Source organism: Salmo salar, chromosome 19, assembly GCF_965601325.2.
Source record: "Salmo salar chromosome 19, fSalSal1, whole genome shotgun sequence".
Taxonomy (NCBI): Eukaryota; Metazoa; Chordata; class Actinopteri; order Salmoniformes; family Salmonidae; genus Salmo; species Salmo salar.
Window position 1 is genome coordinate 18882565 of NC_138309.1, and position 23362 is coordinate 18905926.

A 23362-nucleotide genomic window follows, 5' to 3' on the forward strand; every position below is an offset into this window, starting at 1 on the left:
GAATAATAGTGAAGACATCAAAACTATAAAATAGCACATATGGAATCATGTAGTTACCAAAAAAGTGTTTAACAAATCAAAATATATTTGAGATTCTTCAAAGTAGCCACCCTTTGCCTTGATGACAGCTTTGCACACTCTTGGCATTCTCTCAACCAGTTTCATTAGGTAGTCACCTGGAATACCTTTCAATTAACAGGTGTGCATTGTTAAGTTAATTTGTTGAATTGATTTCCTTCTTAATGCATTTGAGCCAAGGAAGACCCAGTTACCTCTGCTGCAGAGGACAAGTTCATTAGTTACCAGTCTCAGAAATTGCAGCCCAAATAAATGCTTCAGAGTTCAAGTAAGACACATCTCAACATCAACTGTTCAGAGGAGACTGTGTGAATCAGGCCTTCATGGTCTAATTGCTGCAAAGAAACCACTACTAAAGGAGACAAATAAGAAGAAGAGACTTGTTTGGGCCAAGAAACATGAGTAATGGACATTAAACCGGTGGAAATCTGTCCTTTGGTTTAAAGAGTCCAAATTTGAGGTTTTTGGTTCCAATTGCTGTGTCTTTGTGAGATGCAGAGTAGGTGAACGGATGATCTCCACATGTTTGGTTCCCTCTGTGAAGCATGGAGAAGGTGGTGTGATGATGCTTCGCTGGTGACACTGTGGGTGATTTATTTAGAATGCAAGGCACACTTAACCAGCATGGCTACCACAGCACTCTGCAGCGATACGCCATCCCATCTGGTTTGCGCTTAGTGGGACTATCATTTGTTTTTCAACAGGACAATGACCCAACACACCTCCAGGCTGTGTAAGGGCTATTTGACCAAGGAGAGTGATGGAGTGCTACATCAGTTAACCTGGCCTCCACAATCACCTAACCTCAACCCAATTGAGATGGTTTGGGATGAGTTGGACCGCAGAGTGAAGGAAAAGCAGCCAACAAGTGCTCAGCATATGTGGGAACTCCTTCAAGACTGTTGGAAAAGCATTCCAGGTGAAGCTGGTTGAGAGAATGCGTAAAGCTGTCATTAAGGCAAAGGGTGGCTACTTTGAAGAATCTCAAATATTTTTTGATTTGTTTATCACATTTTTTGTTACTACATGATTCCATATGTGTTATTTCATAGTTTTGATGTCTTCACTATTATTCTACAATGTAGAAAATCAGAAAAAATTAAGAAAAAACGTTGAATGAGTAGGTGTGTCCAAACTTTTGACTGGTACTGTATAAAAGGGGCATATACCCAGCACTGTAAGATGATTTTCAAAGGGAGATGATCAACCTGGGGCGGCAGGTAGCCTAGTGGTTAGGGCATTGGACTAGTAACCGGAAGGTTGCAAGATTAAATCCCTGAGCTGACAAGGTAAACATCTATCTTTCTGCCCCTGAAAAGGCAGTTAACCCACTGTTCCTAGGCTGTAATTGAAAATAAGAATTTGTTCTTAAATGACTCGCCTAGATAAATAAAGGTTTAAAAAAATAAAAAAAATAAATGAGTCTTGGATCCTGATGTAGAAATACCCCTTTTTCAGGCGATTCATTTTTTCACTTCTTTGTCGTTTCATTCCTTCTCATTTGTCTTCACCCATGCTTTTCATTTCATTCTCTGTTTCCTGTTCTTAATTTTCTGTCCCACTCTCTCAACCCATAGCAAGAGAATCCCATTTACAAGAGCCCTATTAATAAGTTCCAGAATCCGAACTATGGACATAAAGCTGTGGTTCTATAAGTTTGTATTTACTTTCCCTCTCCTCTGTTTTCCTGCATGGGTTTCCTGTTTGTTTGTTTGTTTATATGTTTGTGTCTGTCGACATACTGTAAACTGTCACTTTTTCATCCATCTCAATATTTCTGGCATTCATTTGGTCTCTTTGGGCCAAATAAGACAGTTGATGAAACTGTGCAGAAAGATCCATATGAGGGGATATTAAAACCCACAACAATATCTATTGTTTTGTTGGTCAACACAAGCTGTCCCATCTGTTAGTAGTTTAAATGGAGGTAAGTATTAACAGGTGGTTACATGTAGGCCAGTACACTTCAGTTTAAGTCTAATATTTATATTGTATTTAATGCTACAGTATGATGGAAATGGCATGTTTTGACTGTGACGTTTGTTGATATTTCTTCTAAAAGTGTTGGAAAGATCTGTCCAAAGAATGCTTCATAATCGTTTGATATTCTAAATGGATGGCTCGGATTTTGCTGTGGTGTTCTTTTCCTAATAAATTTGTTGCAGCTGTTGTCACACGACTGACATGTTATGTGACAGATATAATATGACTGACTGTACATTACAATTCTAATGTTTTCTCCTTGTTTCTCTTGTGCCTTCCAGGGCGAAAACCCTATCTACAAGAGTGCTGTTACGACAGTGGTCAACCCCAAATATGAAGGCAAATGATGGAGCTTGAAAAACACTGTATGCAAATATACTTATAGCGGATCGAGGGTGAGAGGGATAGCGGCATGGGGGGATTCATTGTATGTATTTTGTCATTTCTTCTTTTTGTTGCTTCAGTATCATAACATTACATTTAGCCAATACATTTGGTATGGTTACTAACATTTTATTTTCTATGCATTTTCTTAAAAAAACAAATGTACAGTTATGTGTATATACTTTTAAGATTATTTCATTTCTTGAATCACTGTTTGAAATTAAGGTTTTTGCCACAGGACTGGTATGGGCAAAGGGTTTTACCTTTCAAAGACTATTTGTACTCCAAATGGCACCCTATTCCCTTTATAGTGCACTACTTTTGACAAGGGCCGATGGGACTCTGGTAAAAGTAACACTATAAATATAATAGGATGCCATTAGGGAAGCAGAAATAGACAATACCCATATGGACACAGAGAGCTCTCATTCTCTACACGGACTTGATGTTATTGTGTTATTGACTGTGTCTAAATGACACCCTATTCCCTTTTTATAGTGCACTACTTTTGACGATGGCCAATGGGCTCTGATCAAAAGTAGTTAACTACTGTATATTGGGAATGGAGTGCCATTTGGAATGAAGAAATCAAGTATTTGATACACTGCTGATTTTGCAGGTTTTCCTACTTACAAAGCATGTAGAGGTCTGTCATTTTTATCATAGGTACACTTCAACTGTGAGAGACGGAATCTAAAACAAAAATCCAGAAAATCACATTGTATGATCTTTAAGTAATTAATTTGCATTTTATTGCATGACATAAGTATTTGATAGATCAGAAAAGCAGAACTTAATATCTGGTGCATAAACCTTTGTTTGCAATTACAGAGATCATACATTTCCTGTAGTTCTTGACCAGGTTTGCACACACTGCAGCAGCGATTTTGGCCCACTCCTCCATACAGACCTTCTCCAGATCCTTCAGATTTCGGGGCTGTCGCTGGGCAATACGGACTTTCAGCTCTCTCCAAAGATTTTCTATTGGGTTCAGGTCTGGAGACTGGCTAGGCCACTCCAGGACCTTGAGATGCTTCTTACGGAGCCACTCCTTAGTTGCCCTGGCTGTGTGTTTCGGGTCGTTGTCATGCTGGAAGACCCAGCCACGACCCATCTTCAATGCTCTTACTGAGGGAAGGAGGTTGTTGGCCAAGATCTCGCGATACATGGCCCCATCCATCCTCCCCTCAATACGGTGCAGTCGTCCTGTCCCCTTTGCAGAAAAGCATCCCCAAAGAATGATGTTTCCACCTCCATGCTTCACGGTTGGGATGGTGTTCTTGGGGTTGTACTCATCCTTCTTCTTCCTCCAAACACGGCGAGTGGAGTTTAGACCAAAAAGCTCTATTTTTGTCTCATCAGACCACATGACCTTCTCCCATTCCTCCTCTAGAGCATCCAGATGGTCATTGGCAAACTTCAGACGGGCCTGGACATGCGCTGGCTTGAGCAGGGGGACCTTGTGTGCGCTGCAGGATTTTAATCCATGATGGCGTAGTGTTACTGATGGTTTTCTTTGAGACTGTGGTCCCAGCTCTCTTCAGGTCATTGACCAGGTCATGCCGTGTAGTTCTGGGCTGATCCCTCACCTTCCTCATGATCATTAATGCCCCACGAGGTGAGACGAGGTTTTAGATTTCGTCTCTCACAGTTGGAGTGTACCTATGATAAAAATGACAGTCCTCTACATGCTTTGTAAGTAGGAAAACCTGTAAAATCGGCAGTGTATCAAATACTTGTTCTCCCCACTGTATGTAGTATACACATTGATTTGTGTATAAAAGTAATCCATTAAGCAGGATTACAATGATCTGGATTTATCATTGAGAGCAGTTTTTAAAGATGAATTTATCACATCAATCACATAATTGTCAATCATAGAAAACCATTGGTTGACTCTAACCTTGTCATCAGATATAATTTAATGCGTGAAGAAGTGCTATTACATTGATGTTGTAAAAGTGATCATTGCACTATTGATGAGTACAAATTTGCATTGCGAAAGGATTGAATAGACTAAGAATAGATAATGTCATAAGACTGTCATCAACAGTCTATATTAAAGGGATTGAAAACCACTTGTATTAATGGGATAAAAATGATCCAAATCAATGAATTACACAATCAATTGACATGTCTTTGGGACAAAATTTAAAGTTTAATTTATTTTTAGTATAATATATAGTTATATTCTATAAGATTTCAGTATTCAACGGTCCTTTTCTGTGCTCATTCCAAGCAAAGCCAAATATGCCTTCATTGCAAAGCCTTCCCGTTGGGCACAGACGTCAATTCAACATCTATTCCACATTGGTTCTATGTAATTTTGATGAAACGACGTGAAAACAACGTTGATTCAACCAATGTGTTTCATGTTGATCAATGTTAAAAATTGTGACCTTTGTTCTGAAATCACAGGGCCTTTCATCTGTAACAGTGTTTGTGTGAAATCAGTATTAAAGTAAAAGGCCTCTTGGAATGTGTTTTTAAAATACTAAAATCTCTCAAAATACCACATCTTGTTTTTAAAGTGCCTTTTTAAACTGGAAGTGTGCGAAAGTCTCCAGTGTTATTCCAGAATTGTAAAAGGTTTGTACACACATGTCAAGTGTGTGCAGGATGAAGAAAAATGTTGAAGAGTCGGAGGGTATACAATGCTGCAATTGTGGTGGGAATCACATTCCTGAGTCCCCCAGATTGCCCTGTCAGGGTGAAGGAGGTCGAGGTAGCTGTCAAGCGGGTCTCCTATGCGGAGGCATTGGAAATTGTTGGAGGAAATGGAGATGAGGATGACATGGTAGTGGATGCCCCGCAGCTTGCTGAGAAAGTCGTTCATCAGTTAAAGGATCCTGAAACACTGATTGTTAAGTAGTGGATTTTGTTGCGTTTATTGCGCTGGTGATTCATTGTACTGGCCAAACAACCAAGAAACTGGACATTGTGAAACCTAAAAGGTTTTTGGATCTCCAGGACTTCACAGCCAAGACATTGCAGGGAATATTATCTGAAGATGTTCCCCCCTCTCAGGCCCCAGAGGCTGTGTAGAGATCTGAGTAGGAAGACAGACTATTTTGTTTTATTTTTGGTTTTGTTGACGCTTTTTCCTCTTTTTCGGAGTTAAAGCCTCCCAGTTTTCACCCCACTCAGTAGGTGGCGGCAATACACCATAATAGGATGTAGTCCGCCGTAAAACCCTACAGAAGAAGTAGTATTATTCTCCAGCCCCGTGTAGGATCAGATAGGGCCAAGTAGCGGAATAGTGGTGAGGTTTTTAATGGGTGGAGGGTTAGTTGGTAGGGCAAATTTCTTCAGTTTTCTGTCCCCTTTTTGTGTTACAAAGTCTAATGAATTCACACTCCATAATAGTAGGCGGAAACACAGGTCTAGATAAAACAACATTTACTAATAGAGCCCCACAGTGGCCCTCTCATAATACCCCAAAAACCTAGCGGTCAGACAGGGAAATAGTTCTAATAATATTTTCCACCATTTATTCTTCCTATAGGGACTTCCTATAGAAACGCTTAAAATAAGGACGGTGTTGCGTGTAGGCTTACCCTGGTGTGACGTTTTGATAACTGTGTAAATCTGTTTCGGACAAGGTGACTTATCAATATATTCGGCAATATTTAATTGATGCTAATTATTATCAAGTAGACTACAAATCCCTGCAAGCGCCAGCACACAATCTCTAGCTTTCACCTTTGTGAACAGGTATTGTTTAAATTTCAAACTTGCCCAAAACAGTTAACAGAATTGTCAATTTAAAGAAATGTAGCCAATTTATTCATTACTACATTTAGCTAACATTAGATAGTTAATCCAGAGATTCTTACCTTTTGCCTCGATTTGCCAGTCTCGCCCAGATCATCATGGAATTTGTAGTTCTGTATGATAGCCACATAAGTAGGTAATTAGCATTTCATCGGGGGTGAATACAGGCAATTAAATTGATAAAGGGCATGTTGTCTGAGAGAGATTTACAGTTATCAAAACGTCACACCAGGTTAAGCATACATGAAACACAGCCCTAATTTTAAGTGTTTCTAAAATACCTGTGGGAAAAATCTATGGTGGAAAAACGATTGGAACCATTTCCCTGTTTGACCGTTAGGTTGTATGGGTATTATGACTCATACTGTGGTGCTCTATATAGGGAGACCGTGACCTGCCTCCAGTACAGTAGGTGGCGGTCCATGGACCTTTCAATTTTTTGCGATCCGCCAATACAAATTTAAAGAAGAAGTCTCATTAGCTAGCTGACAACTCTTCTAGGGTGTATTTTTACAACTCTCAGTTGAAGTACAAGTATAGTCTATAGATCGCATAGGAAGATGGAAGACGACGTTTTAACAACACTGAAAATATTAATAATTGGAGAAAGTGGCGTTGGGAAGTCCAGGTAAGAAATTTGGTAGCTAACAGTAGCTGGAACGATTAGCTAGGAGCCCTGTTGTCTCGTTAAAAAATGACCATGTTTTCGTGCCGTGTCTGTTAACCAGATAACTTGAGTGTTAACTCAGCAAAAAACAACATATGTTGTTAGATCATAGTAAACTGGCTAATGTAACACAGTCGCTTGCTATGCCACATCAGCTAGCTAGCGTTAGCTAGCTTACTATGTGGAACGGGTGACGTAATCGATGTGATGAGTTGGAGGTGTTGCAACAACAACAAGGATAGTTGCAACGAGTTATTTTCACACAGCTAACGTCTTAATATGCCTTTTATTAGTCACTTCAGTAGGAGTGAGTTTTGTATGATTAAATCAAAAACAATAATTTTGATTGTACTATACAAATAACTAGGTTAATGCTTTAATAGCAGGTAGCCTAGTGGTTAGAGCGTTGGGCCAGGAACATAAAGGTTGCTAGATTGAATCCCCGAGTTGACAAGGTAAAAATCTGTCGTTCTGCCCCAGAACAAGGCAGTTAACCCACTGTTCCTAGGCCTTCATTGTAAAGAAGAATTTGTTCATAACTGACTTGCCGTGTTAAATAGAAATAAGTGAAGTGATCAATTTAAGTGTAATTCAATTCAGGGGTTTAGTTGTGCTAGATTAATCTAATCAAGACTGGACTGGACATTTGACGCCTTCAATATGACAGCAAGGTTTATCTAGGCCTATGCCCTGAGTGAGACCCAGTGAGTCTAAAAGGCCTATGTCAAGACCAATGCCTTAGCAATAGCTAAAGAGTTTGGCCAACTCAGCTGAGAGGGTTAGAATCTTAATGGGTGCCATGATGGCAAGAAGTTCCAAGAAGAAATTCTAGAAATAATGCAAAGTAGGATGTTATTGTCATGGAATGTTACCACGCTGTGTATATCTCTGGCTTTAGTCTCTAGACTGCTAGAAAGAATGCTGGTATGTCTGAGTGAGCCTTGAACCATGAAATAGTAGGGCTATGTTATATTACTAAAGCATGAGGACTAGTGCACCTGCACTGCTCGACCCAGCAGTCAGATGTAATTTTCATTTAAGGCCTTTGGTTCAGACCAGACAGCATTCAGTTTCTCAAAATAATCAAATGTGTTTTTAATTGAAGAAAGACCGACAGACTCACTGCAACTCCCGAGTGGCGCAGCGGTCTAAGGCACTGCATCTCAGTGCAAAGGTACTGGTTTCGAATCTAGGCTGTGTGCAAGAGTCCACTACAGTCCACGGTTCAAATCCAGGCTGTATCACATCCGGATGTGATTGGGAGTCCTATAGGGCGGCGCACAATTGGCCCAGCGTCGTCCGGGGTAGGCCGTCATTGTAAATAAGAATTTGTTCTTAACTGGCTTGCCTAGTTAAATAAAGGTTACATTTTTAAAACATTTAAAAAAAAAATGGATATTCCTTCCACCTGACTGGCCAGAGACACTCCCAAAATGCATCTGTATCAAGGGACAAATAGTTATTTTTCTAAGATTTTAAGCCTTTTCAAGCCTTTTTTTTGTATTTTAGCGAGATTAGCAATGAGATGCGGAGGGTCTTTTTTAATTTTTTTTAACCTTTACCCAGGCGACTCAATTTAAGAACAAATTCTTATTTGCAAGGACGGCCAGGAATTTCTTCTTGGAACTTATGGTTCCATCATGGCACGCATTTAAGATTCTAACTCTCTCAGCTGAGTTGGCTAAACTCTTTAGCTATAGCTAAGGCATTGGTCTTGGCATAGGCCTAAGATATATCAGACTCAGGACACAAATGCTTAGCTAAACCCTGCTGTCATATTGGATGTGTCAAATGTTTAATTTTGATCAAATTCATCTAACACCTGAATTGACTGAATCAGACACTTTTCCAAATAAAACAGTGTCTTAAATATTTGTATACTATCAGCAAAATGATTGTTCTGATTTCTTATTACAAAACTCACTTATACTGAAGTGACTAAAGGCACATAAAGACGTTAGCTGTGTGAAAATAACTCTATGCAGTCATCCTTGTTGTTGCAACACCTCCAACTCATCACTAACGTTAGCTATTGGTATGAATAATGTGGGCCAAGGCTAGTGTTTCATCTGCCCATTTTGGGTTATTGCCTAAACCTTGAATTTAAGTATTGTTAAAATGTAATGGCATACGATTACTCAATCTTCATTACTGACATTATGTATATATATATATTTTTTTATCATTTATTGATTAAATAAATGCATGATCTCATTCTCAAATATCCCCCCCTTTCTTCCTAGGTCTTCAAATCATTAGAAATCTCTCTGGCAGAGAATAGTGGTTTTATTTTTCCAGGCAAATTGGTCTGTTGCACTGCGATTGTGCTATTATGTAGGCTAAGTAACAACATTGCTACTGAGGTATCAGGATACTGACATAAAACTATGATCAGTCATTCTTCTGACATTCCATCTGATAAATCATTTCCATGTGGATGAAGAAAATGAGTGTATGGTTGAATAAAAAAATTTGTGTCGGGCTATTATCTGTGCTGGAGTTGACTGGAAATAAGGATTAGCTAGCTACATCATTAGCCCTGTGATTCAGTTCTTAGCACTTGATTAGTGACTCAACTGAACCCTGACCCTCTGAACACCAACCGATGATGTCATCTGGTTGTTAGTGTAATATAATATGTAGGCCTATGTGCTCATGGCTATTTGCCTTTGTGGAAGTTGCCCTCATTTCAAATGTGTTATACAGTACTGTAAAAACGACATAGTTCTAAATGTAATTGTGCTAGGCTAAAATGGAAACGATACAAATTATAAAAGTATTTGTCCTTTTCTCTTTTGCAGTCTTCTCTTGAGATTCACAGATGACACGTTTGATCCAGAACTAGCAGCAACAATAGGTAAGACCTTCTGAAGGCAGTGTCCCTAGCCCTCTATAACCCACACACATAATAGTATCATTAGTTCTTGTTTTAGTGACTGTTCCCCTGATTAATCCTGGATCAGCTAGGACTAGGAGCCCTTGTTGTCTTGTTAAAACGTGCCCAATAATTTAATGGGCATGTTTTCGTGCTGTGTCTGTTAACCAGATAACAATGTAGCTAACAGCTCTTTGCCTATTTTCTATGAGGTCACTCAGACAAACCGTGAGCACACACAGACAGTACTGGACAGGACCCCTCTTATCTGAGCTAAGAGCAGAGTAGGGCCACAGGGCCTTCCCTGTGGCTCAGTTGGTAGAACATGGTGTTTGCAACGCCAGCATGGTGTGTGCAACGCCAGGGTTATGGGTTCGATTCCCACGGGGGGCCAGTACAAAAAATCGCATGAAATGAAATGTATGCATTCACTACTGTAAGTCGCTCTGGATAAGAGCGTCTGCGAAATGACTAAAATGTCAATGTAGCTTGACCTGGTCAGTCCTGTACTGGGCTCATATGGGTATCAACAGTATGAGCAGACCAGGTAACAGTAACTCACTGACTGGTTTTCTGAATGAAAAGTATAGATAATATCACAACTATTTCAATAACCTACTTTCTAAATTTAACAGAATGAATTTGAGATACAGCCGGTCTACAGTGAGTGAGTTAATTCAACTGGTGGTGAAATGCATGGTTTGGGAAATGGAGAATTCCCTTTTCTTCCAGGATCTGCAAATGATATCAAATTCCAAACTGTATTAAACATTAGACTCTTCAAGGACACCCCTATTATTTCTTTCAGGTAGCCTTGAGACAGTTAACATTCAGGAGTCTTAGTGAAAGACAGGCTCAAGATTCATAGCGCTATTGATTACTTAGAGTGGGAGACACAAACGGAATAGTGTTTTTTTTTTTTCTACAATAAGAAGTTCTTCTAGCTGACTGCACAATGTAGTCTTTGTTAAAACAGCCATACGTGCCTGTGGATTCCCAGAGAGAAAGTTCGACGTAATAAAATAATTTTTCTGGTAGTCATGCCTCACTCCTATTTTACTTGGCCAACTCAATATCTTTGCCAAACAGATGTCCCCATAGAAGTTTAACTATACTCCCCACATTGACACAAGTCCCTTGTGATTTGTGGTCTGAAAACCACTGGTATCCCTCAATTCCTGCTTGCTCCTTTCTTGCTTTGTATGAAGTAAAAGTTAAATCTACACTTGTCAATATCTGTCATATTAGCATAAGCATACTGTGGTCTCTTATTTGAGTCTTGCTGTAATTCTGTGCCAGCATGTTAAAAATCTGTATCGGAACATGTGGTTTGTAGCACCCCTTTGACATTTAAACAGAGCCATCCAAATAAAACTACCTCCCTATCATCCAACTACTTTCTGTCTTAAATACGGTGATAACAAACTTCGGTTCAGGTGTACCGGTATTCATTAATAAATACAGAGACTCAGATTTGAGGTAGAAGTCTTATGATTATGATTTTTCAACGCCAATACCGATTATTGGAGGACCAAAAAACTATACCGATTAATCGTCCGATTGATTATTATGATTTTTCTTTTATGTGTGTGTATGTATGTACACTGCTCAAAAAAATAAAGGGAACCCTTAAACAACACAATGTAACTCCAAGTCAATCACACTTCTGTGAAATCAAACTGTCCACTTAGGAAGCAACACTGATTGACAATAAATTTCACATGCTGTTGTGCAAATGGAATAGACAACAGGTGGAAATTATAGGCAATTAGCAAGACACCCCCAATAAAGGAGTGGTTCTGCAGGTGGGGACCACAGATCAGTTCCTATGCTTCCTGGCTGATGTTTTGGTCACTTTTGAATGCTGGCGGTGCTTTCACTCTAGTGGTAGCATGAGACGGAGTCTACAACCCACACAAGTGGCTCAGGTAGTGCAGCTCATCCAGGATGGCACATCAATGCGAGCTGTGGCAAGAAGGTTTGCTGTGTCTGTCAGCGTAGTGTCCAGAGCATGGAGGCGCTACCAGGAGACAGGCCAGTACATCAGGAGACGTGGAGGAGGCCGTAGGAGGGCAACAACCCAGCAGCAGGACCGCTACCTCCGCCTTTGTGCAAGGAGGAGCAGGAGAAGCACTGCCAGAGCCCTGCAAAATGACCTCCAGCAGGCCACGAATGTGCATGTGTCTGCTCAAACGGTCAGAAACAGACTCCATGAGGGTGGTATGAGGGCCTGACGTCCACAGGTGGGGGTTGTGCTTACAGCCCAACACCGTGCAGGACGTTTGGCATTTGCCAGAGAACACCAAGATTGGCAAATTCGCCACTGGCGCCCTGTGCTCTTCACAGATGAAAGCAGGTTCACACTGAGCACGTGACAGAGTCTGGAGACGCCGTGGAGAACGTTCTGCTGCCTGCAACATCATCCAGCATGACCGGTTTGGCGGTGGGTCAGTCATGGTGTGGTGTGGCATTTCTTTGGGGGGCCGCACAGCCCTCCATGTGCTCGCCAGAGGTAGCCTGACTGCCGTTGCGTATTTTATCAAACGGGTGGCATCCATAAGTCTAAATATTCCTGTTACATCGCACAACCTACAATGTTATTTCATAGTTCCGTAAAATTCTGGAAAATTAGTTCGCAACGAGCCAGATTCTGTATACCCTGATTCTGCGTGCAACAAACGCAAGAGAACTGACACAATTTCACCTGGTTAATATTGCCTGCTAACCTGGATTTCTTTTAGCTAAATATGCAGGTTTAAAAATATATACTTCTGTGTATTGATTTTAAGAAAGGCATTGATGTTTATGGTTAGGTACAGTCGTGCAACGATTGTGCTTTTTTTCGCAAATGCGCTTTTGTTAAATCATCACCCGTTTGGCGAAGTCTGCTGTCTGTTAGGAAGAAATAGTCTTCACAGTTCGCAACAAGCCAGGCGGCCCAAACTGCTGCATATACCCTGACTCTGTTTGCAAGAGAAGTGACACATTTTCCCTAGTTAAAATAAATTCATGTTAGCAGGCAATATTAACTAAATATGCAGGTTTAAAAAATATATATACTTGTGTATTGATTTTAAGAAAGACATTGATGTTTATGGTTAGGTACACGTCGGAGCAAAGACGGTCCTTTTTCGCGAATGCGCACCACATCGATTATATGCAAAGCAGGACAGGCTAGATAAACTAGTAATATCATCAACCATGTGTAGTTAACTAGTGTTTATGATTGATTGATTGTTTTTTTATAAGATAAGTTTAACGCTAGCTAGCAACTTACCATGACAACGTAAAGCAGGTGGTTAGAGCGTTGGGCTAGTTATCGTAAGGTTGCATCCCCAAGCTGACAAGGTAAAAATTTGTCGTTCTGCCCCTGAACAAGGCAGTTAACCCACCGTTCCTAGGCCGTCATTGAAAATAAGAATGTGATCTTTAACTGACTTGCCTAGTTAAATAAAGGTGTAAAATTGTTTATTTTTTTTAAATTAAAAGGCTAATCGGCTAACCGAATTTTAAAAATTTTTATGTAATTTTTAAATTTTTTATTTTTTTTTTGTTATGAAACCTTGAAATCGGCCCTAATTAATCGACCATTCCGATTAATCGGTCGACCTCTAATTTGAGGACACGGGTTGTCTGTGATCAGTTAAAATACTTTGACACTACTACTGTTTTGGTGCATGTGGTTGTTGTACTTCGTGTGCTGTCTGTGTGAGTTATCAAGTGTTACTCAGCGGGTGGCTCTAATGCGCATTGGTTAAAACCGTATTCCAGTCGGTGTATATTACACAAGTTACCATATACGGCTAAATCTATTATATTAAAATGACTATTTACTCTGTTCCATCTGACTGCGCAATCCACTGTCTCATCAGCCCCCGCCAAGCACTTTTAAACTTGATCTCCACTATAAAAAGCATCTAGACGTTATCTCACATTTATTTAAACTAACCTTTAGTTTTCAACAGCGGCTATTTGTATAAACATTGCTGTCTGCCTCTCGGACATTTGCAACATTTTCAACGTTGTTTCGATCTTCAGCTGTCCCATTAAAACCTCTCTGGGGTATGTGGGACGGTAGCGTCCCACCTCGCCAACAGCCAGTGAAATAGCAGAGCGCCAAATTCAAAACAACAAAAATCTCAAAATTCAGATTTCTCACACATACAAGTATTATACACCATTTTTAAAGATAATCTCCTCGTTAATCCAACCACAGTGTCCGATTTCAAAAAGGCTTTATGGTGAAAGCATAGCATTAGATTATGTTAGGACAGCACCTAGACAAGAAAAACCACACAGCCATTTTCCAAGCAAGGAGAGTCATCACAAAAACCAGCTTAAATTAATCACTAACCTTTGATCTTCATCAGATGGCACTCATAGGACTTCATGTTACACAATACATCTATGTTTCGCTCGATAAAGTTCATATATCCAAAAAACCCATTTTACATTGGCGTGTAATGTTCAGAAATGTTTTGCCTCCAAAACGGCCGGTGAATGAGCACATCAATTTACAGAAATACTCATCATAAACTTTGATAAAAGATACAAGTGTTATGCACAGAATTATAGATAAACTTCTCCTTAATGCAACCGCTGTGTCAGATTTCAAAAAAGCTTTTCGGCGAAAGCACACTTTGCAATAATCTGAGTACAGCGCTCAGCAACAACAACAACCAATATAGAAACCCGCCATATTGCGGAGCCAACAAAAGACAGAAATAGCATTATAAATATTCACTTACCTTTGATCTTCATCGGAATGCACTCCCAGGGATCCCAGTTCCACAATTAAATGTTTGTTTTGTTTCGATAAAGTCCATATTTATGTCCAAATGCCTCCTTTTTGTTTGCGCGTTCAGTCGAGTAATCCAAATGCACTGTGCTCGCGCAGTAAGTTCAGACGTAAAGTCAAAAAAGTTATATTACAGTTCGTAGAAACATGTCAAACAATGTATAGAATAAATCTTTAAGATGTTTTTATCATAAAACTTAAATAATATTCCAACCGGACAATTCTATTGTCTTCAGAAATGAAAAGGAACACAGCTAACTCTCACGGGCGCTTGCCAGACTGAGCTCATGTCATTTTCTCAGTCATCTGATTCCAAGAGCTCTTATTCTCTCCCCATTCATAGTATAATCATGAAACAACGTTCTAAAGACTGTTGACATCTAGTGGAAGCCTTAGGAAGTGCAAAATGACCCCACAGACACTGTATATTAGATAGGCAACCACTTGAAAAACTACAAACCTCAGATTTCCCACTTCCTGGTTGGATTTCTTTCTCAGGTTTCTGCCTGCCATATGAGTTGTGTTGTACTCACAGACATCATTCAAACAGTTTGTGTTTGAGTGTTTTCTATCCAAATCTACTAATAATATGCATATCCTACCTTCTGGGCCTGAGTAGCAGGCAGTTTACTACGGGCACACTTTTCATCCGGAGGTCAAAATAATGCCCTCTACCCAAGAGAGGTTAATGGACATGTCGGGACGAGACAGACACAGGAAGGCAGCGTTTCTCAGCCAGTCGAAATCATTAATCTGGCATCATTTTTATTTATATATATATCACACACACACACAAATAGATTTGTGTCTGGACTAGATCTTATTTTGGATCTTGTCTGGGGCCTGGTCCAGACATAAAAACAACACTATCTTAAGCATACGTTTTTCCTGATACATCTTTCAGTGTGTGCTAAAACTATGGCCAATCCGTCCAGCCAAACCCTTCATGCTATTTGCGCTGAAAGAAGCCATAGAGATTAAGTGTGACGAGCACGACGCTGTTATTTTTTTATGCATTTTCGACCGAAGAAGAGGGGATTTCAAAGAATGAATCATAGCACTTCTGAGCGACGTCACGTGGAGTTTTTTTATTGGAATTTGCTATATTTTTATCTTTACATATTCAACCACATATTCCCCACAGTTTTAAATCAGGACTCTCATCATAATTTAAGTCCGCCCCTCTGACTAGTGAAAGGTTCCGTTTTAGTTCAGACATGCATTGTGTGGTATATGTAGGCCTAAGTTATGTATTTTTTGACCATTCATTTTTAAATTAGTCAAGTTCATTTGTCTTCTTGATTCATATTCTTGGCGTATATGACAGGTGTGATGACTCAAATCCCCAGGTACAATTTTATGATGAAGACATTGTCTGTGATTGGGGGTGCGTTCGTAAATTCACTCTGGAGTGCCGAAGAGCGCTCAGAATGCGCTCTGGGTATTCGTAAATTCAGAGCGTTGTCGGATTGTCCAGTTTGTAAATGCTTTCAGAGTGCACACTGGACGCTCTGACACAGGAATAGGGTTGATCCGAGCGTACTGACCTCACAATGGCAGTCAAGCACCCAAGCAAACTGGCTAACGTTGGCTAATTTGCTAGCTACTTCCAGAAACAAATGAGAACCCCTCACTCTGACCATTTTACTCACCCTAGCAGAGCTGGTTAGGCTGTTCATGTTAACCAGAGCTTTGGTGACTGTAACTGTGCTGCTGGCAACAATTTAATTTCGCTTTTTGCCAACGTTTACCAACACCGGCCATATTCAACGGGTGTTGAGCATTCGTAAATTTGTCACTTATTCTGCACTCTTGCACACTCAGACGAGAGTGCTCTGAAATCGGAGAAGATAGCCAGAGTGAATTTACAAACGCACCCTGAATGTGTGTGTTTCTTTCTGTTTCTTACGCAGGCGTTGATTTCAAAGTGAAGACCATCTCAGTGGATGGGAACAAGGCAAAGTTGGCAATATGGGTAAGTTGTCCTCTACACACACACACACACACACACACACTGTCCCTTTCAAATCTGACTTGAAAATGCTGGAAAAGAGTTAGTATGAGGTGTAGGCCTACGTTATTGTTGTCGACAACTTCTAGGGATGGCTAGTAAAAAACTATCTAATCGCTTAACTTCAGATGCACAACAATCCCTGCCACTTAACAAATGATTCACTTAACCTCCACAAGATGGTGCTGATGTACATCATTCTGAGCACCAATGACAAATGGCAGTCAAATCTCTCTTTATGCTTTAGTCCTTGTCCTCCATCACTTTTTATGGTTCTGTCTTAGTCACACCAGCATATTTTCCTCCCCATGTGTCCAGAGCCTGATAGCTGAGAGGGTTATGGCTGTGTTATGTGTCCAGAGCTGTTATGTTTTGATGTGCCCAGGGCTTTAATGGTTACGGTTGTGTTTTGCAGGACACGGCTGGCCAGGAGCGTTTCCGAACCCTGACACCTAGTTATTACCGCGGCGCGCAGGGAGTCATCCTGGGTGAGCAAACAACTTCATCATTCAGACCTCTACCCCTTTAGACACATTCAGCCACTGCAGGTCCGGACAGCCACCATAAAGACTGATGGCTTTTCATCCTGTCCCGTCCTCTTCCTTACTCTCTGGATCTGACGTTACTGCTCTTAACGCTAGAGCAGACATCCTCCAAAGCCTACAGTATAGGAGGCTATGATAGTGTGGCTAACACCATGGATGCAGTAGAACTGGCTTTCTAAACAAAAGTGTTTTATTTCCTCACCAGTTCTAGTCCAGAGGCTAAGTGTCTGATTTTGGGTGAATTGTGGCTTTTGTCATATAGAGATGGCACATTTCACACGCATTCCTAGTAGTAGCAGAACCAGTGTTGTTACGCTCCACTTTGTGTTGATACACAACTCAGGACTACTTTATGATATAACACTAACACATTCTTGTGATGCGTCGGGGGGGGTTGAAACATGGTTTGAAAGGTCAAAGGTCCCGCCCTCAGTTACAGTATGTCCCGCAGTCATCTGCTGACAGAGATGCAATGTTTTTGACCGAGCACCTCACCTCTTGTCTTTTCCTCAGTGTATGATGTAACGCGACGGGATACTTTCACCAAGCTGGACAACTGGCTCAATGAGCTGGAGACGTACTGCACAAGGAATGACCTTGTCAAGATGCTGGTCGGGAACAAAATTGATAAGGTGAGTCCGTTTGTTTCTATACAGTGTGTCATTTAGGCTAGAATTGTGCTATAATCAGTGGTTAATGTTGGTTGATACTTTATAGGTAACAAGGCTTTTCCCCCCTCATAGAATCAACACATTCTATATACAGGGAATTTCCTGTTTTTCAGTTATCCTCTATTCATTGTATTGACTTACCCCAAACCAATATCCCCTTTTTCTTGATTTTCTATGTTTAGATCATACCCCAGTATTTCCCCTGTATTATTTTATTCAAAATGTATTCTATTGTGTATATACTTTTTTTATTTTATTTTTATTTTATTTTTTTTAAATATAAACTCGTAGTAATGCGTCTAACTGACTGCACAATGTAGTCTTTGTTAAAACAACCATGCCTACCTGTGGATCCCCCACCCTTCCTGCTACCCTTGCCACCACTGCTGAAAGAATCCTCGGGGAACCACTGCGCTGGTGTATATTTGAAACATTCTTCAGTACTTGGTGTAGTATGTTCCAGGTTTACAGATTGAGCTGGAATGTAATGTGAATAATATTGCCTTCCCAACCTGGTTGGGCTGAGAGAAGAGGGCTTATAGATGTAAGCCCTCATCACATTTTAACAAATCCTGAGCCCATGTGGCCCACAGAAGTGTTTTTAAAACACTCGCATGTTCAACCAAATGTTATCTCTGGGTTTAGTTCCCTGAGTCTGTGTTTAAAAAAAACACAAAACATTGTAATTACATTGAAATGTATCCTGCCGCCTCAGTATCCGCCATAGTAGGTCCTTTGTTTGTTGTTTCTTAACCATGTAGTAGAATATAACATTAGTGGACATCATGTACATTACTGGTCTTTAGCTGTGGTACTGACTGGACTCTCCTACATTATATATACAAAAGTATGTGGACACCCCTTCAAATTAGTGGATTCGGCTATTTCAGACACACCCATTGCTGACAGGTGTTAATAAAAAAAACATTTACATTTTTTTTAAACATGCACACAGCCATGCAATCTCCATAGACAAACATTGGCAGTAGAATGGCCTTACTGAAGAGCTTAGTGACTTTCAACGTGGCACCGTCATAGGATGCCACCTTTCCAACAAGTCAATTTGTAACATTTCTGCCCTGCTAGAGCTGCCCCAGGCAACTGCAAATGCTGTTATTGTGTAGCAGAAACGTCTAGGAGCACACAGCACGTCTTTCCTTGGTTGCAACACCCACTACCAAGTTCTAAACTGCCTCTGGAATCAATTTCAACACAAGAACTGTTCAACAGGAGCTTCATGAAATGGGTTTCCATGGCCGAGCAGCCGCACACAAGCCTAAGATCACCATGCGCAATGCCAAGCGTCAGCTGGAGTGATGTAAAGCTCACTGTCATTGGACTCTGGAGCAGTGGAAACGCGTTCTCTGGAGTGATGAATCACGCTTCACCATCTGGCAGTCCGACGGACGAATCTGGGTTTGGTGGATGCCAGGAGAACACTACCTGCCTTAATGTATAGTGCCAACTCTAAGGTTTGGAGGAATAATGGTCTGGGGCTGTTTTTCATGACTCGGGCTGGGCCCCTTAGTGAAGGGAAATCTTAACGCTACAGCATACATTGACATTCTAGACGATTCTGTGCTTCCAACTTTGTGGCAACAGTTTGGGAAAGGCCCTTTTCTGTTTCAGCATGACAATGCTCCTGTGCACAAATCGAGGTCCATACAAAAATGGTTTGATGAGATCAATGTGGAAGAACTTGACTGGCCTGCACAGAGCCCTGACCTCAACCCCATCAAACACCTTTGGGATGGATTGGAAAGCCGACTGCGAGCCAGGCCTAATTGCCCAACATCAGTGCCCGACCTCTCTAATGCTCTTGTGGCTGAATGGAAGCAAGGCCTGCAGCAATGTTCCAACATCTAGTGGAAAGCCTTCCCAGAAGAGTGGAGGCTGTTATAGCAGCAAAGGGGGGACCAAGTCCATATTAATGCCCATGATTTTGGAATGAGATGTTCGACGAGCATGTCCACATACACTACATGACCAAACGTATGTTTCCCGTGAACCCAGCCCAGTCACATTCACAGTAGCTGACAGGTATACTGAACAGACCTCATAAAAGATTACTCTTCTTTGTTTTAGGAAAACCATGAACTAGACAGGAACGAAGGCCTGAAGTTTGCAAGAAAACATTCCATGCTGTTTATAGGTAAGTCGGGAGCTGGGAGGATTCCCCTCTCGGATGTGACTCGGGGCATGAGTTATGGCCCACCATTATGCAGGGGAAACAGCTTTTTAAATACCTGTCATACCTGGACTGGAATGTTCTATTTTTAGCCTTCTCTTTTTAATATCCTCTAACATCTTTCACTTTATGTCTAACCACCCACTTATGTGGACAAAGTTGTCTGATTTTGTTGGAAATCAGCAATTTAATGAAAAAATAAATAAATAATTGTGTATAGTTACCGTGTGTTTGCCTGTATTTAGTATAAGATATTTTAGATCATTTGAATGATAACCACGTGGTAAATATACACTGTGTTAAAGAGCAGTGGGACCAACACTCATACATAATTGACTCAGAACAGAAGTTTATTCTGCCATTCCAGAGACACCACTGTTTTAGGAACCGCGTCAAACTACTTTATTTTCTCTCCAATTTAAGAAACAACCATTTTTACATTTGCGTCATTTAGCAGACACTCTTATCCAGAGCGACTAAGAGCAATTAGGCTAAGTGCCTTGCTCAAGGGCACGTCAACAGATTTTTCATCTAGTCAGGGATTCGAACCAGCGACCTTTCGTTTACTGGCACAACGCTTTTAACCGCTAGGCTATCTGCCGCCTTCATAAGACAAACTTAGTGTATGAAATCTTTGTCCGTGTCTTTGTTATTCCAATCAGCAATCAGAACAGAAATAACTTCTACCAATCAATAGATACAGCTATTTTGAGCAACTTGTTCGAATTCTAGCACTCGGAGAGCACATTCTAACTAAGCGATAACGCACAAGAGGCTGTGATAAACATAGTCCCAGGTAAATGACGTTGTTCGGTCCGACACACAGCGGAGGCACACGGTGTTCAGGAAAATGACCCTGTCTAGTTTCAGAGAAATGCAGCTGTGGAGGTCAGAAGCTAGATGACACGGAGCAGCCAGTCACTGACAGTTGTTATGTCTGCATCCCTTCTTCCTCCTCTCCCCCTGTCTTTCTCTCCTACTTTCTCCCTCCCCCCCACCCCTTTCTCTGGGCCAGAGGCCAGTGCTAAGACGCGTGATGGGGTCCAGTGTGCGTTTGAGGAGCTGGTTGAGAAGATCATCCAGACCCCTGGACTGTGGGAGAGCGAGACGCAGGGCCGAGGGGTCCAGCTGGGCCGGCAGGACCAGGCTGCAGGGGGTGGCTGTGGGGGTTACTGCTCCCTGGTATAGATTCACACGCAACGCGCGCACATACAAAGCATAGACACTCATACACACATACGAAACACACCCCACACACACTCACTTGAAAGACACACCCAACCAAACACTCACACTGATGGCTGATGTCCTGCGATGAGGACTGTGAAGGCTATAGTTTTCAGACTATTTCCCACATCAGCCCCTGAGGTGTGGAGTGAGGCAGGGCTGCTCCTGACCAGCACCCTCCGCTCACTGGCGGCGATCATTCATAAGGACATTGCTGTTTGCACACTTCCTGTTATCATGGCTATAAGTCTTTCTGAAAATGAAATGAGTGTATGACTTGGTGGAATAGTGGGGGGGAAACACAATAGGATAGCAGATGGGGTATTATTTTCATTTAGAAAATTATTTTCTATCACCTGTTCTCAATTACGGTTGTAATGAGTTTTGTTTGTCCTCCCCCTCTCAACACTTTTTTTCTTTGTAGAATTATTCCCCCCCCCCTCCTCTTAGCAAGGCAAGCTAGTGCATGTTAGCTGCAGGGATGATTCTCCAGCGTGTGCATCTACCCTGTGTGATCATGCAGCCTTGTCCTCTAGTGCTCGCCCTCCTAACAGCGCCGCAGTTGATTTTCTTATCAGCCCAAGCCGTCATGTATTCTCTCTCTCTCTGTCTCTCTTCCACAAGCTGCCTCTTTTGTTCTAAACATTATACAGTCACAAAGTTTTACAACTTTTCCTGACTTGGACTCGAAACTTTCAGCATTTTCTTGAAGGGTTTATAAATCAAACAGATTGGCACAGGAGGGTTGGCTATCCATTGTGTGTATGTGTTATGAAAAAGAAAGTAAACGAACCAACGCTGCATGTTTTGTTGGTTGTTCTAATGGGCTGTGACCAGCCTGGTTATCTGCCACTCGGACAGTTAAATATTAATATCAGTATCAGCGCTAGCATCAGTCTTGCTTCAGCTTTTCATAATGCATCCCTATATGGGGAAAAAAGACAAAAAGAAAAGTTTTCTATATTAAATAATATATTGCATTATATGGGTGTTAGTATTGAAATCAAAGAAGGTGTAAGACACTCTGTAAAAATTTTTTTTTTTTTTAAATAGTTTTTTGCAATGCTCTGTTTCCATGTTCCATGTCCTTAGACCTTGCCTGTAGTTCTTGAGAGCCAGGAATAATGTGTTGGGAAATGTAGTTTTGGGTGACCGTACCTATGACCTACGGTATATTTGTCAGGAGTGACACGGATGCCTTTACAGTATATCTAATCAGAATATAATTATTTCTTATCCTTTTTTTTTTTTTTCATTGCATGGAGAATTCTTTTACTTTTTCATGTTTGTTCTATAAATGCCTTGCAGAGACAGTTGCATTGTGTCTGAAATGGCACTCTATTTCCTATATAGTGGACTACTTTCAACCACCCTGGTCTAAAGTAGTGCACTATATAGAGAATTAGGGTGCCATTTCAGACACAAACTTGGACTGTATGAACCACACATACACAACAATTGAGTTAAATGTACCTTCATCCAGAACCTTGCACACAGGTTTAGAGTAGACTGCATTGGGATTTTCTATTTGTCCTGAATGAACTAGACGTCTGCTTTTTGATTGAAATGAATGAGACTTTAACTGTTGAACTTGTTATTTTCTGTTTATATGCGACAACATATAAACACATTGTAAATTAATGTGTGTGTTTAGGAATACTTATGAAAATATGTATAATTCCTGTATGGATTGTAAAATTTGAATGTATACATACTGCAATTATAAAACAGCCCTATGTATTAAAGTGAATAAAGTAATTTTTAAAGGATTCTGAAGTTGATTCTTATTCCTGCCCGAGCTAAGGAGCCCTCGCCTATTGTAAAACAAAGCGCCAGACCCTATTAACTTAGTATAAATCTTCACACAGTACTTGTACTTCACCTCATCTGAGAAGTCTTCACAGAAAACGACCTAGACTACTTCCCATGTTGGAAATGTTATCCTTTGGTGAGAACTGAGAAAGGGTTTCTCTTAAAGCCTGTTTTTGAATTCCACACGTTTACAGATCGAGAATAGAGAAGTAGATATGTGTTTGGTTTAAACACTGTCCAAGGACTCCTGTCAGCTCCCTGTGATTTCTAAATAATCCTATGGGCAGCTGGTCAGGAAACCCCCACTAGTATTTTGCCCTGGTGCGGTGGCTTTGACTGGGATGTGCAT

General features: G+C 40.8%; 2 protein-coding genes and 1 long non-coding RNA gene across 5 annotated transcripts in view; 2 read left to right on the forward strand and 1 right to left on the reverse strand.

Annotated features, from left to right (window-relative positions):
* LOC106583976 (integrin beta-1) overlaps positions 1 to 4960 on the forward strand; it is a 51853-nt gene extending 46893 nt beyond the window's left edge. For 2 of the 3 annotated variants that reach the window (XM_045702138.2, XM_082965657.1), the window contains 2 exons: positions 1656 to 1733; positions 2343 to 4960. In XM_045702138.2, coding sequence (XP_045558094.2) covers positions 1656 to 1733 — 78 coding nt within the window. In that variant the 3' untranslated portion in view covers positions 2343 to 4960. The remainder of the gene's footprint in view (positions 1 to 1655; positions 1734 to 2342) is intronic. The other variant, XM_045702139.2, reaches the window with a different exon arrangement.
* Positions 4961 to 6606: 1646 nt separating this feature from the next.
* Positions 6607 to 21452, forward strand: rab18a (RAB18A, member RAS oncogene family). Its single transcript, XM_014157491.3, has 7 exons — positions 6607 to 6847; positions 9688 to 9743; positions 16473 to 16534; positions 16986 to 17058; positions 17629 to 17747; positions 19872 to 19938; positions 20990 to 21452. Exons 1-7 carry the CDS (start codon positions 6780 to 6782, stop codon positions 21160 to 21162), a joined length of 618 nt encoding a protein of 205 aa, XP_014012966.1. The 5' UTR covers positions 6607 to 6779; the 3' UTR covers positions 21163 to 21452.
* A 957-nt stretch (positions 21453 to 22409) lies between these two features.
* LOC145862293 (uncharacterized) lies at positions 22410 to 22749 on the reverse strand. The gene is made up of 2 exons (XR_014381607.1): positions 22613 to 22749; positions 22410 to 22502 (listed from the first exon to the last, which is right to left on the reverse strand). It is a non-coding gene; the product is annotated as an uncharacterized LOC145862293 (long non-coding RNA).
* Between the last annotated feature and the right edge of the window lie 613 nt (positions 22750 to 23362).

Bases quoted from the DNA above. Each gene is read 5' to 3' on its own strand.
- rab18a (XM_014157491.3), top strand. From the start codon at position 6,780: ATGGAAGACGACGTTTTAACAACACTGAAAATATTAATAATTGGAGAA. The intron at 16,535-16,985 runs GTAAGTTGTCCT...TGTGTTTTGCAG, and splicing joins AGGCAAAGTTGGCAATATGG to GACACGGCTGGCCAGGAGCG. The intron at 17,059-17,628 runs GTGAGCAAACAA...TCTTTTCCTCAG, and splicing joins CGCGCAGGGAGTCATCCTGG to TGTATGATGTAACGCGACGG.